This window comes from Hyperolius riggenbachi, chromosome 7, assembly GCF_040937935.1.
Source record: "Hyperolius riggenbachi isolate aHypRig1 chromosome 7, aHypRig1.pri, whole genome shotgun sequence".
Lineage (NCBI taxonomy): Eukaryota > Metazoa > Chordata > Amphibia > Anura > Hyperoliidae > Hyperolius > Hyperolius riggenbachi.
The window spans coordinates 100,544,130-100,557,983 of NC_090652.1; the positions used below are offsets into that span (position 1 = coordinate 100,544,130).

The following is a 13,854-nucleotide window of genomic DNA, read 5'->3' on the forward strand; positions in this document are numbered from 1 at the left end:
TGGAAGTAGCTGCTGCTTGCTTTTTTGGCAGTTGGAAACAGCTGGAAACAGCCATTTCCCACAATGCAACAAGGTTCACAGACAGGAAACTGTCAGGACCATGGTCCTTACAGTTACTTATGGGAGGGGTTCCACCACAATATCAGCCATACAGAGCCCCCTGATGATCCGTTTGTGAAAAGGAATAGATTTCTCATGTAAAATGGGGTATCAGCTACTGATTGGGATGACGTTCAATTCCTGGTTACGGTTTCTCTTTAATGACTGTGTTTTAACCTCCACATAAAAATGATGATTTTATGCACCTGTTAAGTACAACTGGTTAATCATAAGCCTCATCATCCAGCAACATTCCTGACTTTGTACAAGTGTACTTTTAAGAAATGATGCTGTTTTGGACAGCCAACATATATGGATTTGATTTAGATTTTATAGTGTTTGCTCAGTTTGCATTTTTGTAAATAGTTAAAGCGGTTTAAAACTCTGACAAAATATTCAACAAAAATGTGTTTTTCTACTTTTTATAACCCAAACAATTATCATGTTTGCTTTGGTGCACAATTATTATAATTCATTTATAAATTATAACTTCCCAAAGTTCAGTTTATTTACTTTAAAAGCTGCTGGTACATTTTATTCATAACGGTTGTAATTCTGTTTTAAATGCAGCCATCAGTGATTTCTGACCTGTGTTTCACTCCAGGGCTCATTAGCATAAGTTTCTGCACAGCCAGAGAAGGTTTACTTAATTGTATCAAGTAAAGAATGTATACAGAATATAAGCTAATCACCAGTTCCGATGTGGCAACCCCTGCAGGAGAAAAAGTCAGTCCTGTGAGCTAACCCTTTAAATGCTGTTTCACTAACAAAAACAATTGTGTTCATAAATATAAATTCTAAAGCATTTTTTGACGTGTGTGTGTGTGTGTGTGTGTGTGTGTGTGTGTGTGTGTGTGTGTGTGTGTGTGTGTGTGTGTGAGTGAGTGAGTGAGTGAGTGAGTGAGTGAGTGAGTGAGTGAGAGACAGAGAGAGAATATAGTTTGAAATAGTTTATTTGATGGACAGGTGCCTTTATTATGTTTACTTAAGCAACATGAAAAACGTATCTGTCTAATGTAGATCTGGCTGCAGCATACGTGATGGCTAATAGAGGTTTGGTTCTTCTTAGCAGAATAGCTCTCAATAACAGACTACTACAGTAGTTGTGACAAGAAATATTAAATACATGTCCTAGAAGCTTGAGGAGGACTCCAGAAAGAATAGGAAGTATATTTTTCATATGTTGCAAAAGCTAAAGTGGCAAGATTTGTGTGCGTGTGCACCATTATTATCAGTCCTGGGCTAGATTACCTCCTCCTTAGCCTTATAATAGTGGCTGGATAGTGTACTGGTTAAGGGTTCTGCCTTTGACATGGGAGACCAGGGTTCGAATCCTGGCTAGGTCAAGCACCTATTCAGTAAGGAGTTCAAGGCAAGACTCCCTAACACTGCAGGGTGGCCTCTTGAGCGCGTCCCAGTGGCTGCAGCTCTTGAGCGCTTTGAGTCCGACAGGAAAAAAGCGCTATACAAATGTTCAGATTATTATTATTATTATTATAATCCTCTATACTTACCTAATGGTTCTGGGTTTCCATTCGCAATCCTTTTAAAATAATACCAGTTGCCTGACTCTCCTACTGATCCTGTGTTTCTAATACTTTCAGCCACAGCCCCTCAACAAGCATGCAGATCAGGTGCTCTGACTGAAGTCAGACTGGATTAATTGCATGCTTGTTTCAGGTGTGAGAGCCAGATACTACTGCAGCAGAATGATCAGGAGAGTCAGGCAACTGGTATTGTTTAAAAGAAAAAAATACATATCCCTCTCAGTTTAGGCTCCCTTTAAGGAGGCAAAATACATTTGCAATAATGTGGCAACTTTGCAATAATGTGGCAAAAAGTTAGGATGGTTTTTCCAGAATATACAAAGAAAAATAAGGGACGGAAAAGTATGTGTGGTATTGTAGACAGGAAGAGATTATTATGGCCCTTATTCATTTAACTATTTCTCCTTAGCTTTCTCCTAGTAGCTATTTTTTCATCTTCTCTATTCAAAAATGTTTCAGCAATCCAGCTGTTTAAAAAGTATCAAAAAGTAGATGAAAAAGTACTATCAAAATATTTTTGAGTATTTTCTTGCTGGCTGCTGACTTGAAATGTGTTTTAGGGCCCGTTTCCACTTGTGCGTTTCCATTAGTTGCGGAAAACGCAAAACGAATTCGCACGCAGATGCAAATTTTACCGTGAGTTCACGGGCGTTTTTGCATATGTTAGTAAGTATGCAAATTTAACCATGTCAGTGCCTGTATGCTTTTACATTGATTTTATGAGAAAACGCCCGCAATTCGCGGTAAAATTTGCATACGAAAACGCATGCGAATTTCCTATTAAATACATTGTATGCAATTCGCATAGTGGTGTGCGGTATGCGAATTCTGCGGGGTCTACCGTGCAGATTTTTTCTGCAGAGAAAAAAATGCTCAGAAATCCTGACAAGTGGAAACAGGCCCATCCACTTGTATTGTTTATGCGAATCTGCATGCAGGAAACACATGCAGATTCGCTCTAGTGGAAACGGGCCCTTATTGATAAGGTGTTAAAATATAGCATGGGAGAAAACTCATGAGAAAAAGTTACAGCAATTGAATATGGGCCCATGAATTTTCCAAGAAAGGAGATGTAAAGAGGAAAAATGTGTAGAACCAAATAGCTGTGGTGAACACTGCTGTGCGAGGAAGGATTGTTGAGAAGAAAAAGGTAAAAGGTATCTGGAATAGAGAGAAATAAAAGGAGAAACTAGTGTCATCAACACTGATGAACCAGTAAAAGAAGAGCAACAATATCCGATGCAAAAAAAAAAAAAGGAATATTGGAATTTGCTATTCATGCCAGACTTCCAATTCTGGAGTGCCATGGCTGGTGGTTAATAGGTTGGAGCAACTTTATCCAGAAAAAAACAATAATCTGTGGTCATAATAATAAGAGTTACCGTATAGTGATGGGAGAGGTAAGTCTGAGAATAGGGCGGATTGTGGGATACAAAGGTCGCTCTGCCATCGACGTGATGAGGGACAGAGTGAAAAAGGACAAGAAGTAGTGATGTTAAAGTTAAAAGGTTGTGGTCAATGGTTGTGGTTGAACTCGATGGACGTATGTCTTTTTTCAACCAAAATAACTATGTAACTATGTAACTATGTAATGAGAAATAAATCAAAGTTGTTGGCTAGGGCAAAGGCTGACTGAAATACCTTTTTAGGCGTCTGTTCAATAGACTTGGTATCTCAGGGAATAATTGTATAATTAAATATTAGTTTTGATCGTAAACTGCTAATTTATGATTTGGACATTTAATTGATTTCATGGATTCCATTCGTAATTTAGTGTCATTTTCACGTACTATTGTGCCAACTCTAGCAGTTAATAGCAAAGACATGCTATCCACACCAAAATTGCTATGTACGTTAATAGATATAACGGAAACCTGTCAATTTGTTTTTAAAGACTTTGTAGCTTTTGAAAAAAACGATCTTAAAATTGCAAAGGAAAAATGGTTTTGAAAAATGGTTTTGTAAAATTATTTTTTTTTACTTGTTCTCACTATTCCCCTTAAAATATGTAGAAATGTGTGGGTGATGACAGCATGTATGGGGGATATTAGCCACTAAAATCAACATAACATTACTTGAAAATTATGCAAAATTATGGTTCCTGGTTATGTTTACAAACAACATTAAGAATTTCCTCAAAATTTGCATTATGGATTTGCATCGTAATTGCAAATTACAATGCAAAATTATGATCGTTCGAAAATTGTGCTTATCACTAGTAAATATCTTCTGAGTTTTTACACTTTAGAAAAACGCCTCTCTGTGTTTTGTTGGATGAAAATTAAACACGTGACACTCTGGTTAGTACTCAGTCAATTAGTATCAGAATTTAAAACTTGAACTGATTATGTATAAATATTTATGAATCTACATTTTTCAGAATATTCTGCATACAGGTGACTTATCATAGATCAATGAGGAATCAAACAATTTTAAATGAATTTTTCCTCTCTGGATTGTCTGACCTCCCAAGTCTTCGGCTTCCTCTCTTTCTCTTCTTCCTGCTCATCTATGTTCTGACAATAATCTGGAATTTGCTCATCATCACCCTAATAATAATGGATTCTCATCTTCACACACCCATGTATTTCTTCCTTGGAAACTTAGCCAGTTTAGACCTCTGTTCTTCCTCTGTCACCATTCCACAAATGCTATTTGATCTTCACACCAAAAGAAAAATTATTTCCAGAACAGCTTGCTTGACCCAGTTCTTCTTCTTTGATTCGTTCTCCTCCTCTGAGGTTTTTCTGCTGTCTGTCATGTCCTATGATCGATTCAATGCCATCTGTCACCCATTGCATTACATGCAGATAATGCACTGGAAAGTGTGTGTACAGTTTGCATGTATTGTGTGGTTACTCGGTTTTATTTATTCTTTAATTCAAACCCTTGGTTCTTCAAGGTTGACATTTTGTGGATCGAACATTGTAGAAAGCTTTTTCTGTGACTTGCCGCAATTGCTTCAGATCTCTTGCAGTGACATCTACATCAACGTTCTATTAATTTTTCTCTTTGGAGGCCTTTTTGGAGGTGGCTGTCTTACCATGACCATCTTGCCCTATGTACACATAATAAAAACGGTACAAAAGCTGCAGCAGAAGGGAAATACAAGTAAAGTTTTTTCCACGTGCTCCTCTCATGTGTCTTTGGTCTTCATATTTTATGGCACTCTTATTTTTAATTATTTTCGACCAAGTGGAAGTTATCATTTTGCCACTTCCAAAGTGGTGTCTGTCTTCTACACAGCAATCCTTCCTCTTCTCAATCCTTTGATTTATAGCCTTAGAAACCAGGAGTTCAAAATAGCCCTCCGAGCAGCTGCAATGAAGATGCATTATTCTTAGCAGTGGAGAGACAGAGAAGAATGTTCTATACATAGACCACAGTGTTAACCCTTTCTAATCCATTTTTGTCATTACCCACGTCCCCCCAGAACCTTCTGGTGTGTAGGGCAGACGTGGGTAATCGCGGGAGTGTCTCAGAAGATCTCTACCTCCTAGAGTGAGGAGGTGACCAGGCATCAGGAGGGGCAGGACCTGCTCTCTCTTGTGCACTGTAGCTCCACCTTATAGTTACGGCATTATGAGGTACAACATGATACCGAAAGAGATCAAAGTCTACATAGGCTGATGCTACACCAGACTAGATCCAGCAACGGCACCCGAAGTGGTGAGCCCAAATGCACCCATGTAATATTTAAATTACGTGGTGCAGTGAAAGTGCGTGGAGTTGTGGTAATCAAAGTGTCAGGCTTAGTCTGACACTTTGATCCAAAGGGGCTGACAATGTGCCAGATTATATTGAACAATATAGCCCCTGGTGTCTATGTTCGACATTTGGCATATACTGGAAAATGCCAATGTCAGACATGGGGCCATATGCAATTCACTTTTCACCTGAGTTTTCTCCTAGGAGATAATTTTTTTTTATCTTCGATTTAAAGTAGTTTTCCAGTACTTTTTAACTAAAAAAGTACCACAAAGTAGGTGAAAAAGTCATATTAAAAATTATTTTGAGTATTTTCTTACTTTCTGATGGCTTAAAAAGCATTTTATTGGCAAGTTTAAAAATATCACCTAGGTGAAAACTCAGGTGAAAAAGTGAATTGCATATGAGCCATAGTCTGACACCGGATTGGAAAGGGTTAAACATGGGATAAGTATTCAATGCGCATGTAGATATAAGGGCCCATATGCAATTCACTTTTTCACCTGAGTTTTCTCCTAAGTGATATTTTCACAACTTGTAAATAAAATGCCTTTTAGACCACCAGCAAGCAAACAAATACTCAAAATATTTTTGGCAGGACTTTTTCACCTAGTTTTTGGTACTTTTTCTATTGCAAAGTGCTAAAAAGTTATTTTAAAATGAAGATGAAAAAATTATCCCCTAGGAGAAAACTCAGGTGAAAAAATGAATTGCATATGGCCCAAGGAGAGATAACTGGTTCTTCTTCTGCTTGTACTATGCTAGTTACAGACTAGTCCAGATAACTTGGGAACTGCTCAGCAAGCAAGGAAGGAAAAAACAATTTAGGCCTAAGTCTTTTTCCATACTCAACAATAAAAAGGTGATCTCAAAGTAACGTTTTAACAGTGAAATCAATGAAAATAAAAAGACAACATATATAACTTTTTTTTTAAGAGATTTTATTTTCTTTACAAGATTTGGACACAGATTCAGTTTATGTCCATAAGTTCATAAGAAAGCTGCATGCTATGCTGGCAGGATGCCTCTTTGCATACAGTCTATTATCATCATTTAGTATTTATATAGTGCCAAGTATATTGTCTCGTCACTTAACTGACCCTCAGAGGGGCTCACAATCTAATCCCTACCATAGTCAAATGTCTATATCATGTAGTGTATGTATCATAGTCTTGGAGCCAAATTAGAGGGTAGTCAATTAACTTATCAGTATATTTTTGGAGTGCCTGGAGGAAACCCACACAGAGACGGGGGAACATACAAACTCAGTGCAGATAGTGCCCTGCCTGGGATATGAATCGGGGACACAGCATTGCAAGGTGAGGGTGCTAACCTTTTCGCCACCATGCTGCCCAGTCTATGCTAAAGATCTGCTCTACATATTAGAGTGATATAGTTTTATTACCAATCATGTTTTCTAAAATGCCCTTGTTAAAATGCTCCATTGGTTATTAGCAGGTAAGAAGCAGAATGTGGGTCATTAAACTTGTCAGCACCTCCCAATTTTCAGGAACTCTGGGACCAAGACCACTTTTCCAGGCCCATACCCTTACCTTTTACTCTGAGTCCTCCTAAAGCATTCTCATGTATGTAAATGAAATGAAATAAAATGGGGACAAGAGAATGCCCTCCAAATTTAGTACATTGTTGTGTCAGTGGGTGGAGGATAGCTTCACTGGAGATCTGCTTCAACTGTAAGTGATAACAAGGGTTCTGCAACCACATCAAAGTTGTACACTGAGAATCAGATAAACCTGGTCACTAAATAAGCCTACTGAATTTTCAGCTCTCAGACAGTGTGGGTGAATAACCTGTTTGACATTTATCCACAATCATTATGACAGTGTTGACACGCAATGCTGTTACTGTTCAAGTGCAGTCTTTAGACTAGCCTTAAAGTAACCTGAGTGAAATAATTGTGTTTACTCTACTCCTAAAAATGTATTTTTTAGATATCTTACAGCTTTATTTAAAAGTAGATTTAATGTTGTCTTACCTCAACTGAATGATGCAGTCTTTTACACAGTCTGAAGGAGTTCTAAGACAAAACATATGAACTATTGACCTTTTTTATCTCTCTCTCTCTCTCTTTTTTTTAAAAGAAGTTCATTTTTGCTTAACAAAAACAGAGAATCAACGGTATCAATATGCAGTCTACAAAATGATAGGCAAAAGGTACAAAATAGCAGTATAAAATATTATACAACAAAGTGGGAGCAGGTCAGAAACGTTCCATGGGATCATATAGCCTCAAAGGCAGCAATTAAACATTTCCATGCATGAGAGCAATAGTGTCATTTTGCAAAATAGAATGTCCCTTGGGATCAATTATACTCTGACAGCACCGTTTCGGGGTTCCCTTCCTCAGAGGGTATAGTATGATTCTCCTTCCTGGCTGCTGCATTAATACTGTGCATAATAATGCCTTAAATACCTGTAGAGTAAGAGCGGTACGCCTGCTATGGACAACCGGGCCGGCCCGATTGGCGCCACTGACGTCACTTCCAGTTCCTCTGACCTCCGGCAAGCGCAGCCAGCCAAGTAGGAGCGGCGATTGCCAGCCCCAACATGGCATGTGTGGGCGGGGACATGCGACCTGGACACACACTATAGTTACTAAGCAAAACAAAAGCTTTGAGAGCACAAGAGGTGGTGTTGTGTAAAAGTCCATTATGTGGATCTTCAAAGAAGCAGAGCGGTGTCCATAGATTTCATTGGGCAGTACCATCTAAAAATAAAAAAAAATAATTACCTATTAGTGCATAATAATGCAGAATTTAAATGGAAGAAGCTCAAAATTATAAAACGGTGCAACATGTTTAAGACCAGTGGCCCACCAGGCTAAGACAGGTAGACCGCTCATCAGAACCGCCAGCACCCAAACATCCCAAGAACGTAATAAATCATCTTAAAAAGGGAGCCAAGTTGGCATCTTCATTAATACCATGTGGAAACGTGCCAGCTTTCTTTTGCTGGCCATTATTTAACCTTTTCAATATCAGTTTCTCTTTCCTTTTGTTCCTTCTTATTAGTTATTCATTCACAAAGAGATTAATGTGTGCATTAAACACTAAGTGAACACCTGACATATCTGGCTTAGCAAATTTGGCCTTATTGGCTATTCATGAGGCAATGCTCATGCAAAAATGCATTTGCTTTCGCATGCCAAATTATGCAGGGTCAAAAACCAATACCGCAAAGCGGTTGCCCTGCGGGAAATAGTTCTTGCTACATTAGCACTATCCACGAGCAACACGGGGAAGCTTCCCAATGCCCCCATACAACCGGGGAACCACAGCTCACTCCAGGGCTCACACCACCTAGAACAAGCCACCACCACCCACCTCCAAAGAGGGGATAGAAATGAAATGCTTCCACAAAGAGTTCAATGTGTGTGCATTAAACACCAAGTGAACACCTGACATATCTGGCTTAGCAAATTTGGCCTTATTGGCTACTCATGAGGCAATGCTCATGGTCAAAAACCAATACCGCAAAGCGGATGCCCTGTGGGAATTAGTTCATGCTACATAAGCATGTATGGGGGCATTGGGAAGCCTCACCGTGGCACTCCTGGATAGTGCTAATGTAGAATGAACTAATTCCCGCAGGGCAATCACTTTGCGGTATTGGTTTTAACCCTGCAAACTTTGGCATGCGAAAGCAAATGCATATTTGCATGAGCTGTCTCGTGAATAGCCAATTACGCCAAATTTGCAAAGCCAGATTTATCAATTGTTACTTGGTTTGATGCCCACATAAATTCTCTATTAAGTGTAGTGTTTCATTTCTATCCCTCTTTGGAGGCGGGTGGTGGATGGCTTGTTCTAGGTGAGAGCCCTGGAGCGAGCTGTCTGCGCCTGTCCTCCCCCCCCCCCCCCCCCCCCTTGGAGTGTTGTGTGAAAGCCAGCTCTGAGCTCCAAAGCTTGGAGTGGCGCATGTTTCCCAATTAGGCCAAATTTGCAAAGCTAGATTTGTCAGGTGTTACTTGGTTTGACGCACACAAATTCTCTATTAAGTGTAGTTATTAGTTAATCACATCTTTTTGTTTTACGTAAATTTCTCCCAGTTATTTCAGAGAACTAAGAAACAGTTTTTTAATTTCCTGGTAAATTATTTTATTTTCAGACTTAATAGTAAATTTCCGATTTTCTATAAGTAGACAACTAGGACTCCCTCTCTCCCTCTCTGTCCTTGAAACTTTAGGAACAATAGCCCATATTCAATTCACTTTTCTCCTAAAAAAAATTTCTTGGTGATATTTTACAAGTTATCAATAAAATGCCTTTTGAGTCATCAGCAAGCAAGAATATTTTTGACAGAGCTTAAAGTTATTTTAAAGAGAAGATGAAAAATGATCTCTGAGTCCTAGGAGAAAACTTGGGAGAAAATATTTTTGATAATAGTAACAAATTCTTGAAAGTAAATTAATTAAAGTGAAATGTTTATCAAGAGGATGGAAGTTTGATGTTCACCCATTTGGTTCATAGTTAATCAATTAAGCTTACTACTAGAAAATGAATTAATATCTACTCCACTATAAGATTTCTGAAAACAAATTATGTTAATTTACGCTAAACAGTTTAAAAAAATAGTTTGCTATTAATATTTGTAACAAAGATCCTTGTATGAAAGGTTATGAAATGTTATTACTATTATTTTTTCATACATTATTATTTATATACATCTTCCATAGAGATGGCAATTCAGTGGAAAGAACACCCATTTGCCTCAGGAATTGCTTTGTAAACAGATAGCTAAATTAAAATGGTAGAGAGGAGAATGGAGTTCACAAATTTCTCTAAAAAGGCTAGACTAGGTTAAAGCTGGCCATACACTGGCCCGATTTGCTGCCGTTCGACAGCAGATTCGATCACTGGGATCGAATCTGCTGCCAATCGTTCGCGCTAAACGCACCCGCCGATCCGATTTCCTCCTGAAATCGGTCCGTCGATTGCGCCGTGCGGGAAATTACCATCGATCGCCCGCGGGTAGGGAGCGCGTCGCTTGCGGTGGCCGATCCGATACAGGTATACATTACCTGACGCTGGCTACCGGGCATCTTCTCCGCGCTGCACCGCTCTGTACCTGCTCCATCCCAGCGTACATTAACTTTCTGTGTCACTCCAGTGACCAGGAAGTTCAAATAGAGGGCGCTCTATTTGAACTTCCTGGTCACGGAGTGACACAGTGTACGCTGGGATGCGGTGCAGCGCGGAGAAGAGGACCCGGAGCCAGCTTCAGGTAATGTATACGGGGGGGGGGGGGCAGGCGGCAGGAGAAGCTCAACAGATTGTGATCGGTTTCAGGCTGAAATCGATTCACAATCTGTTTGCAGTAAAGGCAGCCTTACGATCCCTCTCTGATCAGATTCGATCAGATAGCGATCTGTCAGTTGGTCGATCTAATGGCAAATCGACCAGTGTATGGCTACCTTAAGAGATCTGTCTGGAGAAAGAACGTTTCCCTAATCAAGTGTTATTCTTTATTCTACCACAAGAGGACCTTACAGAAATAGGAGGAAATTAGGTCCACCTGGTGACCCATACTGTGTCAAATTTACCCAATGCTAATCTTCTGCAGTGATGTACAGAGTACAAAATAGACAATTGTGGGGACTATAGAAACATAAGTAGTTCTATACACAGTACAATCTCAGAACTAGTGTTGCTTGCAAATTTTTGCCAAAGTCATTTTCGCATTGAAAATCCTATGTTCGATTGGAGAAAATTTTAGCAAAAAAAGTACTAGTATTTTTATCGCAAACACATGAAAAGAATGATATTTTTACCGCAACTTATTTTTCTGCGAAAACAATGTTTTACAGCAAAAATTCAAAAAATGCAAAAATAAAACGTCTTTTCGATGGAATTTTCTTTCAAAAATCGAATTTTACATTATTTTTGCAAAAATTAATGCAAAAGGGTATTTTTGCTCATCACTGCCCAAAACATGAACACAAATTGCAAAATGTAATTTTACCGAGCTTCAAAATCCAGCTTAATTAAAAACAAATGGTGCACAAGCCAGCCTGGGGCCCCGGGAACTCTCACTGCCCGGGGCCCCAGAACCAGCATGTAACACCATATGTGAGCGCAGTCAAGCCCTGGAGCTGCCACCCCCAAGAGCCTGTCCCCAACTGCTCTGAAACTTACCGAACACACAAAGGGAAATACTCACTCCCAAACAGTCCTCAGCTGCTTTATAAAGCCTGCAGGCTGCTTATAAGCCACTAAGAAGTGCACACACACGTTACACCTAGTCTGCAGTGATTAATCAAGCAGAAGCTGAGCAGGTCAGCCAATCGTTGGAGAGGGCTTCAGTTGCATATAGACAATGGCTATATGACCAGCAGGGGGCACCAGCGTGCAGGATATTCCCTCTCATCTGCCCCCCTCGTAACTAAACTGCATGGGAATCTACAATAAAATTAAAAACAATGGTGCACAAGCCAGCCTATCTGCAGGATTTTTCTGTGGTTTTGCTGTGTCTTCTAAATAATTTATTCACTGCTCAATCTCACAGATCCAACTCCCTCATACTGGTTATAGTAACCAATACAATAGATACCTGAGCTTGCAGGATGTCAATTTTTGCAGAGAAATTGCCATGTATGGTTCTATGCCATCAGAAAAGAACTGCATCACCTCAAACCAGCGGTGAAGGTCTGGCTGAAAGTCTTTGACAGAGTTATCACCCCAATCCTACTCTACGGAAGCGAAGTATGGGGCCCCATCACCTACCAAATCAATGAAAATGGTAATCTAGCCCAACTGAGATATTTCACCTGGAATTCTGCAAATATCTCCATGTCATGTCCATTGGGTTACCTCAAACAATGCCTGCCGAGCTGAGCTAGGTAGATTCCCATTACTGCCTAAAATACAGAAGAAAGTGCTGTCCTACTGGGCCCACCTAGAGAGCAGCAGCCCTAACTCACCCCACTACAAAAACTATGTTGCACAATGAAGACCAAAAAAGTCATGTGCCCTGTAAAAAGTGGTCAACTCTATGCTCCCTCCAAACCCAGATCCGCGGGTCCTATCAAAAGCCCAGATAAAGCACACCACAGCCAAGAGAAAAGAGGACTATGTAGATAAATGGAGGAATTAAAAAAAACGGTCACAAAAGCTAACCATATACCAGTCCCTACAGAGAGAATATAAAATGTCCCTATAAATGGAAAATCTCCAAAACTCTCAAGAGAGGCAAATACTGATTATCTACAGACTGAGTGCTCTCAACCCAGAAATGGAGTCTGGGAGACACAGACAAATGTGTAAACCCCGGGAAAATAGACTATGCCAACACTGAGCCGAAGACCATCGAAGATGAGAATCACTTCCTGCTGCTTTTCCCCAAATATACTGCAACCAGGGAATCCTCCTTTAAGAAATTGATGGAACTATTTCCAGACTTTCCCCACATAAGTGGTGGATGAGAGAAAACTTTACATTCTACTAGAAGGGGTATCCACATTGACAATCGCTACACACTATATCACAGCATGCCACAGACAAAGAGGAGCATAAATGAACTGTGAACCTAAAAATATCTATGAACGGCTAACCCACTTTACCTTAATCCCACCCCCTTACATTCCCCCATTTCTCCCTGCTTTGGCATTGGCAATGCCTATATGAATCTTGGTCATGCCAATAAAGCTATCTATGATTTGATTTGATTGTCCCCTGTACGGATGATTAGCTCATTACATGAAACTATGGCTGCTAAAGGTTGCTTAGTATCCATACGTGTATCAGTATGCTGACCCTACATTCATGCTGCGCTCTATCCTCCATTCCAGCTTGCTGCATGAAGTCAGCCTATATACTCTTATTTGTGGAGGGTGTGATGAGTACAGGGAGCAGAGCAGGCAAATCCGGTAAAGAAGCCATCCTCACAGCAGTGCGAGTAATGGGTCCTTCGACCTCAGAAGTGTCTGTGCATTTAGCATTTACATTTGCCTGTGTAACACTGCCTAAACTGGCTTTTTGGTTCTTCCAAAACTTCCATATTTAGGTGGCATATCCCTGAACAGCAGCCAGAGAATATCTTTTGCTGGCCATAAGATCCATGCCAATAAACAACCCCCGGAGGAATGGATAAGCGAAGCCAGGCCACTAAACTGGATAGGCTTCGGGTGTCTAATGGGGAACGGAGATAGCTTAGCTAGCTCAACTGCTAGATGCTAGCGTGCATTGCCACATATTGCCCACAAATTTTTGATTGGTTTTAAAATGACAAAAAAGTAAAGAGAATGTTTTTTTTAACCGGTTTTACCTTTCCTTAGAAAAGCAATTCAGAATCTCTTGTCGTCACTCCTCGTGAGACCACACATTCGCATTTTAATTAGGCACAGGAGGGTAATTGCTGATTTTCGAGGGAATGGGTAAATGCTTTAAAATATCATACAATGCCTAAGTGAGACAATTCTCTGCTGCTATTATTTTTGTTATGTCGTGGTTACTGCTGGTGTAGAAGTCACAGAAGAGAAATG

At 39.9% G+C, this 13,854-nt stretch overlaps 1 protein-coding gene across 1 annotated transcript; it reads left to right on the forward strand.

Moving 5' to 3' along the window:
- The first annotated feature begins 4,060 nt into the window (after nucleotides 1-4,060).
- On the forward strand, nucleotides 4,061-4,990 carry LOC137526088 (olfactory receptor 5B12-like). The gene has a single exon (XM_068247304.1). It carries the CDS (start codon nucleotides 4,061-4,063, stop codon nucleotides 4,988-4,990), a length of 930 nt encoding a protein of 309 aa, XP_068103405.1.
- Nucleotides 4,991-13,854: the final 8,864 nt, after the last annotated feature.